The following is a 16,965-nucleotide window of genomic DNA, read 5'->3' as shown; positions in this document are numbered from 1 at the left end:
GTTTAAGATTTGTTGTAATACTTTGTTATTAATATACTCTCTGTTCAGAAAATACAGAACACCTTGAACAACTGGAGATAAGACGTTCATATTCATAGGACTTGTACATTAGTATGTTCTGTAGAAATAATTAGCATTTCAGTCACCTTGGTTTAGTGTGTACAAGACACAAATGACATCCTGTGCTATAGCAATCCGTGCTGTATTCACCTCGCTCCAAAGCCCATCTGTGGTGGTTGGCAATGGGTCACAGCACTGCACCTGGTGATTCACCATATCCCACAGATTTTCAGTTGGTGACAAGTCTTGTGATCCAGTGGGACAGGGCACGTATTTCTGCAGCAATGTGTGGACATGCATTGCCTTGCTGAAGAATGGTGTCTGGGGTGTTGTGCAGAAATGGAATGGCTATGGGTCACAGGATTTTATTTATATAGGTCACACTGGTCACAGTGCCGTGGACATGCACCAGCTGTGATTTGTGGTTGTATCCAAAAGCACTACACACTATAAGACCTAGAGTTAGCACTGTATGTCTTGTGTGAATGCAGTCACTTTGATGCTGCTCCCTCATTTGTAGCAAACCAAAATGCAGCTGTCATTTTCAACCAAAAAGAACCTTGATTCATCCGAAAACACTATCCGATGCCATTCCCGTTTCTAGTGACATCGTTTCATATACCATTGCAGTTTCTGCACATTCGTCAAAGGTAGACAGAGAAGTGGATAATATATGCGCGTAACCTATGCCGTAATAAACGGCAATGGACTGTCGCCCCTGATAGTGTAAGATGTGTTACACTGTTCCACAGTTGCACCAGAACAGAGGAGGACACAAATCTGTCCTGCAATGCCATTCATATGAGGTGTCGATCTTCAAGGGGGTGGTCTTGGCGGTGCAACTTAACCATCTCGTCATGTTCTACTGCCTTCTGTGAACAATTCAGCACACACCCATTGCACTGCTAAAACACTTCGTCCCACATGAACGGGATTTTCCCAGATGGATGCATCACTTTCCCACATGCCAATAATACGCCCTCTTTCGAACTTACAGATTTGACAGTACAGTTCGTGCATACATCTGCAAGTCATCCAACGCATCTGCTCAAATCACACTAATCGATTACCTTCAGTTTATAGCGACAACAAGAGCCACAGGCACATTTTACCGGTAGGTGGTGTTCGCCACGATGTTGATGTTGACCTTAAACCCACGGGTCAACATGGTTCAGATGCTAATCATTTCTTCAGAACATACTAATCTACATGTCCTGTGAATATGAACATAATATCTCTAGTTGTGCAAGGTGTTCTGTTTTTTTTCTGAACATAAGTGTAGTGTGTACTTTTATAAAGTTACTTATATGGGACAAACAGATGAAAATGTGACAGATGGAAAAAAGTATTATTATTTCAAAAGTAATCTCAGCATAACTGATTATAAATTCACCACACTGTGAGATAAGATGGTCAGTGCCTTCATGGAAGAATGTTTGCAGTTGGCTATAGAGCCATGATTGTACCTGGACATGCACCTCTTCGTCTGAACCAAATCGACAGCCACTAATGTTTTCCTCCAGGACTGCAAAAATATGGAAATTGCATTGGGAGAGATGGGGACTATATGGGGGGTGTGTAAGGGCTTCTCGGCAAAACTTCTGCAGTGTAGCTGAAACAAACCGTAGCAACATGTGGGCTGGTGTTAACCTGCAACAGGATGATGCTTGCGTCAACATTGTTAGCCATTTGGAATTGATGACATGCTTCAGTTTTTGCTAAGTGTTCATTGCTTGGGATTTTTTCAGTGGGGGTGAATCCATGTGTTTCCATTGCTGTCTCTAATTCTTGCTGTCTAGCTCAAAATGATGACTCCACACTTTTCCAATAAGGTTCTCACTACCCTGGGTGAATACAACACTTTGTTTTTGTTACTGTTGTTCAAGTTTTTCTGTTGATAATGACAGCCACCATAAACTGAGAAGCAGGGAGATATCTACCTGTTATCTTAATAAATTATGCACGACTTTGTCGGCACAATTTGAATGACATGGAAAGCCAGTTTCCCCCACCATTTTATGGATCTGTGCTTAAATTCCACATACATCAGAGTATTGTCAGTCAATTTAACACCCATCTTGCTTTTGTTCTTGTGCACATCACATACTGGCTTTGAGTTGGCCTTAAATCTCTTAGGTATAAAGATGACCATCTCGAAAGTGCCGTGGTAACCTTAGTCAAAATGTTCTTGCTGTTACTTCAGTTCACGAGTAATTGATGTGGTGTTGTAAAGGTTATCTGTAAAGAGAAAGTAATGTTTTCCACTGCAATATCCTTTGCAGAATCGCCATCAGACCTTTCACATCTTGTAAACAGTGGGATTACAAACAAAAGGTATGTTTCAACCTGATAACACTTACCACTTTATACCATATATATTGGGTCTATATAGCGGATAACTTCTTAAATTCATGCGGTCACAAGATTAACATGTGCCTTCGTAACACTAATGTTACAAAATGGTTACTTGCGTGTTGTCTTATGGTGTCTTGTTCATGGCACTGACCAGCCACCGTGTCACCCTGAGCCAGTAGACATCATGATCATAGGTATGGAGGGGCGTGTGGTCAGCAAACTGTTCTCCCAGCCGTTTTTAGTTTTTGTGCTTGGGTCCACCACTTCTCAGTCAAATAGCTCCTCGATTGGTTTCACAAAGGCTGAGTGCAACCCACTTGCGAGCACTCGTCAGACCCAGACGGTGTGGAAAGAGAAATACTGCTCAGAGTGACACCAAATTAAAACAGTGTATTATTGATGCAGGGGGAAACGTTATGGAACAAACAGAAATTTAGTGAAAACTTTACCCGTAGATGGTGCTGTAAACATTGTAATGTAAATGAGGTTGGCTACAAATGAGAGATGAATCGCTATACAACATCTATGGTTTGAGTTTCACATTACACCATCCATACTTTTCAATGTGCATGGCTGCACAAGTTCAGCAGTCAACAGTTGTGGCACCGTAAGTTAGGTAAGCTCATCCACCACAGCAAAGTCTTACTACATCAAATGGGAACAATTGGTTTTTAACTGTCCTGAGGCCAAAAACTGCATAAAAAGCAATAGACATTGGTTTCTAATTGTTGAGGGGCAATGAAATGTATAAAACACAAAATGACATTGGTTCCTAATTTTTGTGAGACTGGAGCAAGACATGTTGAATATGCTGCCTACTGGTCTATGCCACAAGTTGGCATCAAGAAACAGCATGTTCCACAACAGATCAGAATGTCTCAGGGGTCACATGTAGAATGTGTGCCTTCAATTCAGCTATGCTTGTAATTGGAGCACTGAACCCTACAGCTTTCAGATAACCCCACTGCCAGAAGCCCCAGTGATCTGGATGTACATGCTGCAGGTAAACGACGGCTAATAATTATAGTATTTCTTAAATGCCTCTGCAGCAGCTGCTTCTCTGGCTGTGCAATGTGCAGAAGAGTGCCATCCTGCATAAAAATGATCCAACCCACACATTCTTGCTGTTGAAGTGTTGGAATGATGCTGGTGCGCAAAAGACCTCAGAGTTTACCAGTGATGGTACAGCTAACAGGACCCAGAGGATTCATATAATTAAAAACACACAAACCTTTGATAAACGATGCCATTATCCTACACCGTACAGTATACAGTCACCTTTTCAGAATGAGGTGTATCAGTTGATGTGTGTGCAGTTTGTCTGTTGCCCATATTCTACAGTTCTGATTATTCACATATTCTTGAGGACGGAAATGAGCTTTGTCTGTCCCCAAAATGTTCCATAGCCATTCATTGTCCACTTCCATGCAAGCAAGATATTCCAGGGCAAACATTTGTCCTGCTGGGATGTTAGCAGGAAGCAACTCCTGAACATGAATGGTTTTATATGGATAGCCATGCAGTATGTTTTGTAGGATTTTATGCACCATGCTCACAGACATCCAACATGTGGGTAATTTGCCATGCTCTACATGATTTCACGTCATTGCTCTACCCCCTTGCAATGCTGTGGCCACATTTTCCACAGGCATCAGATCAACTACTTTCCTCCTCTGGCCACAGTGCACTTCAAAAGAACTGGTCTTTTAGTATTTTTTAATCATATTCGGCAGACCTTAGTAAACATCTGACCAACGCCCCCTCCCCCCCATACTCCTGAGTGCGTGGAACTTCTACAGCACTACTGGCACACAGTCACCATTCTTGTAAAAGAGCTCTACCAACAGTGAGTGGTCATTCTGACTCTTACTGCCATCAATTGATCAAATTCTTTTCCAAGACGTTACCACATGTTAATAATATGCTGTTCATATTTGACATCATTCCAAGCATTGCTTTTCTTCCTACAGCGTTTTGAAACTGGAGCTTTAATTATGGACACCCTATTAACGCATGATATCTCTCAAATTCTATTGGTGAAAACTATTCAGTTTTTTTTTTTTTCTACAGAGGGTAGCACCCCTCTGACCAAACACGCTGAGCAGCCGCACTGACATGAATCCATCGCAGAATTTGTTAGTATGTAAAAACAAACATAGAGGTGTATTTTTCTCATCTAAACTGATTTCATTGTGCTGTCCAGATTATGCTAAAGTCTTGTTTGTACTAGAGTGAACGGAAGTGAACACAAGTAAATGAGCATTCACAGACAATTCACTATCATTCAGTACAATTCACTTATTCTGTGAACAAGTATTCAAATTGGAGGGAATGGAAAGAATGAGCATTGAGCATACCAGATCTGTGAGTACTGTGTTGTTGTTTTTTGGTGGTCAAGTCATCAGCATACACACTTCGCTCAATACAATCTAGTTGTATCACAAGGCTAAACTACAATGTTCAGATAGGATTATGTTGTACGGTAAATGCACTGTTGGTGACAAAGAAAGCAAAATCACAGAAAGATGTAGATGTTCAAAGTGTGAAATGTGTGGCAGTAGTCATCTTACCACATACTTGCAGCTCCAGCATCCTTTAGCCTTATTTCAACCTTCATCACTGGAAAGCAGTTTCACGTGAAGAAAGATTAAAATTTACAGTCAGGTTCTCAACAGCTGTAGATAGGTATGCTACAACTTGTTTCAAATTTTAGTAGTTGCTATATGTCGGATGGTTCCTGATGCTTGCAGTGCCGTATTTGAAGCAGTCACGGAGTTTGTTCATGTACCTATAGAAAAGATACTATCAATCAAGTATGGATAATGTAATGTAAAAATACATATTCAGTTATTATATTGAAAACTCCTAAAATAATAGAGCTGCATCTGTGCCGTAATTATATTACCTGGAAAGAAGGTCACCAGAATGTATTTTTAGTTTGAAAGTAATAAACATAATTCATACCTTTTCATGTATGTTTCCTTTCAAGGAAATGTATTCTGCTGCTCCTTTATAACAAAAAGAAATACAAAAACTTTTGTACTTTAAATAAGTTTCCACCAGGTGGAAGCGTGTAATGACTTCATCATCTTTCTCACATCTACCATTGGAAATTAGATTGCTTCAGAAATTTTCGACAAAACATATTTCTTATAACTGACATGAGTCATGATCGATAACAAAAGTCGTTGATGTGTGAAAAATAGCTGACTGCAGGACTAAATGCTCTTTGTGCTGTTACACTGAAGCGAGTGCCAAAACAGAAAGTGTGTGAATTTCCTTTGATGACATACTGAAAGGCCAACAATCGGCAGGGTACAAGAACAAATCTGTGAATGCTGTTCCTTCGTACTCACCAACTGTTTACACAAGATAAAATGCTTTTTCTCTTATGTTTGCTGTGGTGTAAACCAAGCTTAAGAGAACAGAGGTCACCAATATTTAGCACTGTTAAGCTCTGTTCAAATGTTCTTCAAAATATAATGGCACAGCCTTCTTGTAACCAATCTTCCTCATTCTTTAAACTTCATTTTGGTATTGCCACTGCTATCCTCTGAAGTATTTTAACATCCATTCTCCTCTCTTGTACCTACTGCAAAATTCATATTTGCAAGTAAAATAATTCCAGGTTTATGTATGCAAAACTCTCTTCGACATTTTTTACCTAAACTAGTTGAAATTTCTTCTAGAACATAGTCCATCTCATTCTCAGAAATTGTAGGATTATGGCAGAAATCTTTAATGGATAATACTGAAACAATTGAGCAAATATTCTTGTACACTGCTTGAAATGCACAATTGTTGACATTGTGTCGCAGGGAAGTAGTTATTGTTGGAATAATGGTAGTAACAGTAACAACAACAAGAACAGTACACTTTTCAGCTTTAATACAAATTTGTTAATGTCCCACATGTTATTTAGTGCATTTTTGTGTTATTCTTTCATGGGACTATTTCATTTCCAGCTGCATGTCCAGCGCAATCATCCAGACTGCTACAGATTATCTGATACTCAAAATACTGATGGCCCAGCACAGGATGAAATTGGAGAAAGCATAAGTTCTCAGACTACAGCAAATTTTGAAGTAGCAGCAAATGATAAATTGAACTCTGAAGAGTTGTTAGAGAGAACCACACCCAAGAAAGAGACATTTGAAAAGAAGGCAACTGGGACAAGAAATTTTATGTTCACGATGTATGTACTCTTGATGTATGGACCTGTCTGAAGTAGTTTAAGTGCACATACACGTAATTTAACTCTGTAATTACTATCTGAAATCAAGTGAAATGAGTTTGTTTTTGGTTACTAATATTCTTTTAAGACATTCAGAAGAATCTCAAAGCAGTTTTGATTTAATTTTTTAATATTATTTAAAAACAGTAACTAAATGTCAGTGTCAGAATTTGTTTGATAATCTGTTTCCATGTGTCTTGTAGGAACTTCACTCCCATTGTGGAAGAGGAGGAAGAACAGGAAGAGGTAGGGATAAAAGATAGTATTGAAAGAAATAGAAAAGTTCAAAAAGAGTATCAGAACAGAAAACGGGAGGCAGAGAAAGAGTTTGTAAAGCAAGGTCCATCACAGTTAAGTCTTGAAGAGCTGGCAGAGATACCTCTTCCAGAATCAACAGAGCTACCTGATGGAGATGCAAATGAGTTGCCTTGTCATCATCAGAAGCTCATTCAGCAGCCAGAACCTATTGAGGAACTGGTACAAAATGTTGAGTTTGAGGGTAACCAGAAAGCACACTTGGAAAAGGAATCTAGCCAGGACATTGATATGGTGTCTGACCAAGAAATGGAACTCTCCCAGAACCGAGAGATAAAGTCTAGCCAGGCAGTGGAACTCTCCCAACAGGAGTCTGGACAGGAGGTAGAACTGTCCCGAGACATACATATTAAGCCTGACCAGGAGATGGAACTGTGTCAAAACCGAATTGTGGAATATGATCAGGAAATGGAACTCTGTCAACCCCAAGACCTAAATCCTGGCCAGGAGATGAGTCTCCACCAAAGCCGAAATACGGAGTCCGATCAGGAAATGGAGCTGGGCTCAGAACATGAATCAGAGTCAGGGCCAGAATCTGAGCACAACACACTGCAGTTGTGTGAGCTGGAAACTGGCAGAAAGCATGGCCATCAGCAGGAGTGTGAAACTGAAGCGAGCTGGGAGCCAGAGCTTGAAGATGCAGAAGAGTCTGAACCTGACTCCACATCTGAGCTGGAGCCAGAGCTAGATCCAAATCATTGTACTGATTCATGTACTACTGTGAATGATGAGTTTAGTGAAAGCGCTCAAGGGGATAGTTCACAGGATGGAGCAAACAGTTCCAGTCCAACAGTGAAAACCCTCCTCCCTATAATAAGATTACAGAAGTTGGAAGAGGACAAGCAGTTGGGGAGTCTGTAAGTATGGCAACAAATTCAAATTCTTTTACTATGAGAAATTAGTACTGTAGTCATTGTTGCCTTCTATAGATACAGCTGTGTCATTTTCTGTGAAGCTAAAGTAAGCGATTTGTATTTAAGCTTTTTAAAGTAGTAGACACAGTTCACTCATATTTCTGCTTTTTAAAGTAGTAGACACATTTCACTCATATTTATGATTCTTCTTCATTCTTATTATTGCAATATTTGAAATCGTTATACTATTCCTAATGGCAATGGAGAGAGGTTTTCACTTGATGGATTAAATGGGGAAGATGAAATGCTGAAATAAAACTAGCTGTAACAGTAAGATTAGATCCACAGAAAAGCAAATTTTCCTATCAGCAATACTAATTAACTAAAGTGAAGTGGAGACCCATTTTTTCCAATATCTTTTGCAAATTTGATACAGGTGCAATAGTGATCCCTATCACTTTTGATTACCTTAGATCACATGTTTGTTCTTGATTCTTCTCACTTACGTTCATCTGTTTGGAGATGTACTGTACTGGAATGATTGTATTTTGATTCCAGAGACTTAGTTTACTTTTTTGTGTATAATGATCAGCTTTTCAGCCCATAATTGAGTATTTCCAATACTTCCTTGCTTCCCTGCCAGAAATCATTGAGGGTGCATTTACTGGGACAGCTAGGACAAGTCAAGAAATTTTTCATATTCTCAGATTGTCCACAAACATATCTTTCATCATGTTCATCTGTAAGGCCCCCCTTGACCAAGTTTGCCTTCACTGCTGGTACACCTGTTCTAATGCAATTCGGGCACCTGCAGATCTCCCATCTCAAGTTCTCTCCACTGGGTATCTTCTGTAGTGGAGCGTAGTCATTTGGAGGCTCGGTGAGTACCGTGATCAGAAATCTCTTATGGAATGTAAGTCTTGCATCTTTGCAGGAATCTCCAAATAAAGTGTGGCATTCCTTGAAGATATGCTTAAGCTTCTCGTTGTGCTTGTGATGGACTGTTTGAGAGTTTCAGCCCGCAAGTCCACCAGCTTCGTATAGTTTATCAAGTGGTGTGGTTCTTGTGCAACCAGTTATTGGTTGACGTGTTTAATTTAAGTTTATGTTGACCTTTTTGGTGTATACAGACCTGGACCACACTGGCAAACATATTGTGCTGTGGAGAAGTGCAGTGGCCCAGGCTGTGGTCCTCAGCACCTTTGGTGTACCTTCCCATTTGCTTTTAGTCCATTTTCTCAGCAAGTTATTTTGTGCTGCAACTTTCTGATGGGTCTTCTCACAGTGATGTTTGTACATCAATGATTGGCTCAGTATGACATCCAGGTATGCCAGTTTATCTAGGTATTCCAGAATGATGCCATTCCAGGTTAAAATTCTGCTTTAGATTTGCTTCGTTTTGAGTGAAAGTGGAAGTCATGGACTTGTGTCTTTGAGGGATTTGATTTAAGGGAGTTTTCCTGGTAGTATATTGGAATGGTGCTTAGAGCATGTACTAGATTTTGTTCTACTTCCTCAAAACTCTTTCCGTGAGATGTGACGGGCAGATCCTCTGCGTACAGGAAGTGGGTCATGTAACTTGGTTTTGGTCATTGGTGTACAGGTTGAATGTACAGGGACTGTGACACTACCCTGGGTGAACCCAGTTTTCCATCATCACCACCGGCTCTTTCTGCCCTCCCGCATGGTAGAGAAAATTCTGTTTTACTGTACTGACGTGATTTTTTTTTTTTTTTTTTTACAAGCTGGTAATTGTTAAATGTGTCATACAGTTTTGTCATGAGTGACCTGTGGTTTACCGTGTTGTATGCAAAACTTAGATTAAGTGAGGCTAGTTCTGTTATTGTTGTTTATTTTTGTATGCTTCCTCAGTATGTTCAGTAAAGGACAAGGCTCGACTGATGCAAGATTTTCCTGACCTGAAACCAGCCCGTTGGTTGACAGTGAGCTTTGGGTGTATGATGCTTACTGTGTGGTTCAGTATCAGTCATTCACATTGTTTGTACAGGTGACCCAAGAGCAATATTGAGCTACAGTTCTTCAGGGATTCTGGATCCTTCCCCGACTTTAACAGTGCTGTTACCTTTGCTTTTCTCCAAATCTTTGGTGTCTTGCATGTTCTTGAGGCAGTGGTTGATAAGGTCCAGGATCCATTGTTTGGCTCCAGTGCCAAAACGTTTTATCTGGTACATACAAATGACGTTGAACCTTGCTCGTTTTCCATTTACACTGAGTTTAGTCCTAGGTTAAGTTCTTTAAAGGCAAATGAAACAACAAAGTTATTTAATTTGTGCTGTGGGCTTCTATTGTTGTTGGCCTTTTGACGTCTCTTGTTGGGTTTTATGTTCAGGAGGAGTTTATGGGCAACTTGGTTAGGTGTGATACTTTGGATGATTGTTTTACTACCTTAGGATCACAGTTGAGTTTTTTGACTAAGTTCCAGACCATTTTGCTACTTTTGGTCATGTCCATTCCTTCCAAGGTTTTTGTCCACTTCCTCTGTCATGTCTCAATCAACATTTTCATTGGCATACTTCTGCATGAGATAGTTCCTCATCATGACAGTCCTACTTGTATAATTCTTCATATGTCCCTTGATTCCTGTGAGAACCAGTATAAAATATAGCCTACTAGCTCATGGAATATGTCCCTTGATTTGGAAAATGTCTATGAAACTTTCGTAATTTCCACTGTTGGCTCGAGTTTCTTTATTTCTGTATTGAAGTTTCCAGCACACACTTGACCTATGTTGCATGTCAAGTATGGCCTATGGTTTTCAGGCATTGGTCAAGCAAATTTACAGCGATGAAGCTGTTTTCAGGGTTGTAACCATGCTTCCATAGTTTTGCTATTAAAGGAGCAAGGTAATTTTGGGTTACGCAACAATCATGAGTTTAGTATCCCCCCAAGCGGACATCACGATGGAGACAGATGAGCTGCTGCGGGTAGTACAGCGGGATAGTGCGACAACCTGCCATGGAAGGTGCATTTAACACACAGTATGGACAGACCAACTTGTGGAGGTGTTTATCTTTGGGCAGCAGTAGCCCTGGCGGACCAGTGCTTACCTGGAGTTCAGCCACTGCAGGCATCTCCTTGCCCTATGTGCCATGTGTTGTTCTTGAGTGCTTAGTCATTAGTTATTCATGTCAGCCATGTGCTGAGTCATTCCTGTACCCGTCTCTCTGCTTCCCGTAGATTGACCCACTCAGCGAATTCATTTTCTTTTCATGGGATTCTACCCCCTGGCTATTATCGAGCCACCATTGGCCATTGAAATATCAATGCCTACCGTGTAGTGTAGTGGTGTTGTCATGTCTGTGCAGATACTAAAATAAGTTATACGTTTCAGCCCATTGTTTCAGTTTGCGCCCATTGTCATCCATTTCTTTGTAGCTCTTGATAGTGCTGTGTCAGTTTAAGTCTCCTATTATGAACTGTGTGTTTTCGTTATAAAGGTTTTGCAGTAATGTCAGACTGAGCTTTGCCCCAGGGGGTTTGTATGTATACATAATGGTAAAGGTGCTACAGTTGATTGTTAGTAGCTTGATGTTGTTACATTTGGTCCTGTTTGGTGATGTTATGACTATGCAGGTTTTGTGAAGATTGTGCTGCCATATTTAGCTTGTGGAGTTTCCACAGCTAAGTGGTCCTATGTCTCCTTCACCTCTGTGCATTCTATGGATGCATGGTACAAGCCTTTTGTGTGTGCGACAAAGCTCTGACTGCATTTGTTGCTTATTTTTGGTCATCACATTGATATTTAGGCTTGCAATGGTCAAGGTTGGTTCTGGGGCATGACATTTCTCTTCCTCTTGTTGCTTGGATTTCCAGGATACACTGTTGCTTTTTATGACCATATTTACAGAGACCACTGTCCTTCTCTGTTTGGATTCTAAAGAAAGCAACCATATATTTTAACACACTGATAAGACCGTATTCTGAGACAGTGCCATATCACATATTGTCCGATCCGTGGAAGTTTCATTCATAGTCTGGTGTAGTGTTCGTTATGTAGACTGCCCATTTACCACTGTTATTGAAAAAGAAAAAAACCATACAGTGAAGGTTATTTGGTAAAAGGTGGACCATCAGTACTTTCCAGAACTTACTGCCAAAGAATCAGAATAAAATAGAAACAGTCTGCAAAGTAATATTTCAAAGTAGATTAAATACATTGATGCAAAGAGGTCTTACTGTTGTTAAGTAGTTTTTGCTCCCTCCCTCTCTGTCCATCACCTCCCCCTGCCCCTCTTTCCATTTTCTTGTCCCCCTTCTCTATCCACCTCCTCCTGCCCCCCTCCCCCCTCTCTGTCCACCTCCTCTCTCCAACTCTGTAGGGCTGTTTTCTCACCGCCCACCCTGCACCCCCCTCCCCACCCAACCCCCCCCCCCCTTAAATCCCTCTTCCTCCCTCTGTCTGATGCTAGGCCTTGTTTACTGTTATTGCAAATTTAAGATACTGTAGCAGTATTCTAATCATATGTCAATATGCTGTAAATAATGTTTTCCTGTTTTCTATGAAAACCGACTGCAAGAAAGAAAACAAAACTGCTCATTTTTCAATATATATTTTTTGTTTAAAAATGTGTGCAGTGAGAGAATGTGTGTGGAAGAAACAATTTGTCAAATGGTTTAAATGCCCTGCTATCATAGTTAAAACTGCCTGTGAGAATAAAAACAAAAGTGCAAATTTTCATGCCAAAGTACAATACAGCATTTTGTTTCTCGCAGTTTGTAATAGAAAACCAGAACATTGCAGTTTAAAAATATTTATAGCCCATGTCCTTTTGAATGTTCATTAGAGTATCATGAAAAAAATTAAATTAAATTGGTAAAGAGCTTTCTGAGATTTTTGGTAACAGTGTTTGCCCCACTATACACACACATCAAAAAAAGTTTTGCATCATCTCGGTTCCGAGAGTTCTCGAATCTGTACAGAAAATTGGAATAGAGATCAAGAGAAACATCATTTCTGCCCTTTTAATTGTTCATGAAAATGACACATTGCAGATTGTACCACCATACAGCAAGACCTTCAGAGGTGGTGGTACAGATACCTCTAATACCCAGTGGCATGTCATCTTGCATTGATGCATGCGTGTATTTGTCGTGGCATACTATCTACAAGTTTGCCAAGGCACTATTGGTCCATATTGTCCCACTCCTCAATGGCGATCGCAGATCCCTCAGAGTGGTTGGTGGGTCACGTTGTCCATAAACAGCTCTTTTCAGTCTATCCCAGGTGTGTTTGATAGAGTTCATGTCTGGAGAACATGCTGGCCACTCTAGTCGAGCAATGTCATTATCCTGAAGGAAGTTATTCACAAGATGTGCATGATGGGACGCGAATTTTCATCCATGATGCCGAATGCCTCGCCAATATGGTAGCACTATCGGTCGGAGGATGGCATTCACGTATCGTACAGTTATTACGGTGCCTTCCATGACCACCAGCGGCGTACGTTGGCCCCACATTATGCCACCCGAAAACATCAGAGAACTTCCATGTTGCTGCACTCGCTGGACAGTGTGTCTGAGGCATTCAGCCTGACCAGGTTGCCTCCAAACATGTCTCCAACGATTGTCTGGTTGAAGGCATATGTGACATTGATCAGTGAAGAGAACGTGATGCCAATCCTGAGTGGTCCATTCGGCATGTTGTTGGACCCATCTGTACTGCGCTGCATGGTGTCGTGATTGCAAAGATGGACCTCACCATGGATGTCAGGAGTGAAGTGGCACATCATGCAGCCTATTGCGCACAGTTTGAGTCATAACACCACCACCTGTGGCTGCACAAAAATCATTATTTGACATGGTGGTGTTGCTGTAAGGGTTCCTCCGAGCCATAATACGTAGGTAGCAGTCATCCACTGCAGTAGTAGCTCTTGGGTTGCCTAGGTGAGGCATGTCATCGACAGCTCTTGTCTCTCTGTATCTCTTCCATGTCCGAACAACGTCACTTTGGCTCTCTACGAGACGCCTGGAAACTTCCCTTGTTCAGAGTACTTCCTGGCACAAAGTAACAATGCGGACGTGATCGAACCACCGTATTGGCCGTCTAGGCATGGTTGAACTACAGACACCACGAGCTGTGTAACCCCTTCCTGGTGGAATGACTGGAACTGATTGGGTGTCGGACCCCCTCCGTCTAATAGGCGCTGCTCATGCATGGTGACGAGCTTGTGCGCCACTGTCTGACGACCACCTATTTCAAGTGGAGAGGTCCATTTTATGAACAAACTGACGGTGTAGCTATGGGCTCACCCCTATCGCCTATCGCAGCAGAAATTTTCATGGAGGCATTTGAGGAAACAGCCCTCCAGTCCGCACCATTACGTCCTAATTGTTGGCTTCGCTATGTCGACGATACTTTCGTCATCTGGCCCCACGGAGAAGAGGAGTTAAAGAACTTCCACAAGCATCTTAACCAACAGCATAGGAAAATTCAGTTTACAATGGAAACAGAGAAGAATGGGGTGCTGCCTTTTCTCGACGTGGAAGTTTATCGAAAACCTGATGGTAAACTTGGCCACAAAGTGTACAGGAAACCAACCAATACAGACAGGTACCTTCACGCCTCCTCCCACCATCACCCCACGCAGAAGAAGTCCGCCCTGCACACGCTAACGAAGAGAGCGTACAGGATAAGCGACGAAGAACATCTGAAGACAGAACTTGAACGCCTCAGGTCCATCTTCGGAACTAATGGCTATGGGAAGCAGATGCTAGACAGCACCATGTCGACAAGGGAGAAGACTAATAGGGAAGAGGAGAAGGAGGCACAGAACATTGCTGTGTTACCATATGTACAAGGGGTCACCGAACGTATTGGCAAAATTCTACGAAAAGCCGACATCAAACCAATTTTCCGAAGCAGAAACAAAATATCAGACATGCTCGGTTCTACCAAGGATGCAGTTGACAAACTACACACAGCTGGCGTGTATGAAATTGGTTGTGCGTGTGGATTAGTCTACATAGGTGAGACGGGACGTCCGATTAGCACAAGGCTCTCGGAACATGAAAGATATATCCGCCTGAAACAACACACTAAGTCAGCAGTGGCGGAACACTGAGACGAGTGTGGGAAACCAATATTTTTTCAAGAAGCCCGCGTCCTGGCGAAACAGCCTCTCACTTTTAAAAGAAAGATTAGAGAAACGATAGAAATAGCCAAAAGACCCGCCAACATGAATAGAGAGGACGGGTACAAGCTTCCGAGGTCTTGGCTGCCTGCAATAGCAGGGCTACGGAGTGGCGGCAGAGCCGTGGCGGCCCATGCAGACACGCGGAGAGCCGCAGTAGTGGTTGCGAGCGCACAAAGCAATGGCACACCGCAGCCGGCTTCTGGACAGCATGGAAACAGTGTGATGTCACAGCCATCACCTGTTCGCTATTCGTCCGTCTCCTCCAATGGGGTGGATTAATATAAAGACCAATAGAAAACAGCTATTTCAGCCAATGACAGATAATAAAGGAAACACCAATAAAGCATACCTTTCACCCCTCCTCCTCCTCCTTTTACAGCCAATCAAGTAACGACACGGTTTTCTCGTGCAGCTATTTAAGGAACCAAGTGTGTTCATTTAGCAGTTAACATAAGGCCCTGATGAAGGCTAGCTGCAACGCTGGCTGAAACGTTGGCGCATTTTAAATTATGACGATGTGGTCTGATACCCTGAAGAATTTTATTGAAGATCTGCAACTCTGTTGTGTTCACTTCAATGATGATACCTCATGTGAAACTGTCCATTGTCCATTTAGAGGAATCTTTCATAGTTACGCAAAACTCCTCACATGATTCAAATTCATTGATGACATTCTTATGATCTGGATACAGGATGAGAACACTATGATTGTGTTCTTCCAAAATCTTGTTATATTCTTCTCTATTTGATTCACCTTGTCGACTTCAAAGCTTAAAACATAACACTTAACTGTGTCAATTGATTCAGTAGCAATGTTTAAAATACTGACTTCCATCTCATTTATGGCCCCATAAGAATCTCACCAGCAGTACTTTTAATTTGACTAATTCAGAATGAAAAATTCCTTTCGTAGAGCCTAGCACACTGCAGTTCCCCTTGTGGAACATTTAATTTTGTGTTGAGGCCTTCACAGACAGCAACTACTCTGTCCATCTTATCCAAGAACAGATTTTATCTCCAAATACACACAACACTCTTTACATGCTCCGTGATCAGCCACAAAGCAGTGCACCCCTCCAGCACATTTGGTTATGTTTAGTGTTACCCGATAATGATGACTATATTTTCCAACTCTCCCATTGTGGTATGCAACTGCCCATCCAGCTTACAAAATATTCATGCCCATCCTTATGCCACTTCTATTCCCCCCCTCCCCACCCCAACACCCCAAAAAAATCCTAATCCTATTGTTGTAGAAGACTCAGAATCATTGCCAAAAGTCTGCCTCCTCCTGTAACTTTGTCAGTGGGATTTCTTACCTCCATCAGAGGCTAGGAACCACATCGTTCTTCATTGCAACCACTGTCCAGTGTTCAGTGCGATCACAATTACAACAAACTACCCAATTATATGAATGGTCAGTGCTGTGTCCAAATGTTAACCGCCGGCCGGGGTGGCCGAGCAGTTCTAGGCGCTACAGTTTGGAACTGCGCGACCGCTACGGTCACAGGTTCGAATCCTGCCTCGGGCGTGGATGTGTGTGATGTCCTTAGGTTAGTTAGGTTTAAGTAGTTCTAGGGGACTGATGACCTCAGAAGTTAAGTCCCATAGTGCTCAGAACCATTTGAACCAAATGTTAACCAGCCTCAAGTTTTCCATGTTACTGTTCTACCTGACCCTAGCTCGTTCATACCTTCGTTTCATTACCTCTACATCTTTTTCATATTCTGCTTCTCATATTTCGCCACTGTACTCACCCCCCTCTAAGCTTTCCTGTGTAGGTGGCAGTCATTTCTCCAGCTCACCCCAACATTTTCCTCACTAAGATGTGCTTCGTTGCCCACTCCCTCCTACACATTTCCAGCATCAGCCTCCACCCCAATCAGTCTCATTACTTGCTGCCAGGTGGGCAGCAACCTGGCTTACAACTGTTAGCTGTGAAGGAGGACTTGCAAGATATTAGCAAGTTACTGTCCTTCTACATATGCCTGTC

General features: G+C 41.8%; 1 protein-coding gene across 1 annotated transcript in view; it reads left to right on the top strand.

Annotated features, from left to right (window-relative positions):
- The window catches only part of LOC124721367, a 289,081-nt gene that overhangs the window by 136,368 nt on the left and 135,748 nt on the right, over window positions 1–16,965 (top strand). The window contains exons 12-13 of the mRNA XM_047246301.1: window positions 6,381–6,610; window positions 6,853–7,821. Coding sequence (XP_047102257.1) covers window positions 6,381–6,610; window positions 6,853–7,821 — 1,199 coding nt within the window. The remainder of the gene's footprint in view (window positions 1–6,380; window positions 6,611–6,852; window positions 7,822–16,965) is intronic.

This window comes from Schistocerca piceifrons, chromosome X, assembly GCF_021461385.2.
Source record: "Schistocerca piceifrons isolate TAMUIC-IGC-003096 chromosome X, iqSchPice1.1, whole genome shotgun sequence".
NCBI classification, from domain to species: Eukaryota; Metazoa; Arthropoda; class Insecta; order Orthoptera; family Acrididae; genus Schistocerca; species Schistocerca piceifrons.
The sequence above is the reverse complement of the archived record's forward strand: the minus strand, read 5'-3'. Positions and strand labels throughout refer to the sequence as shown.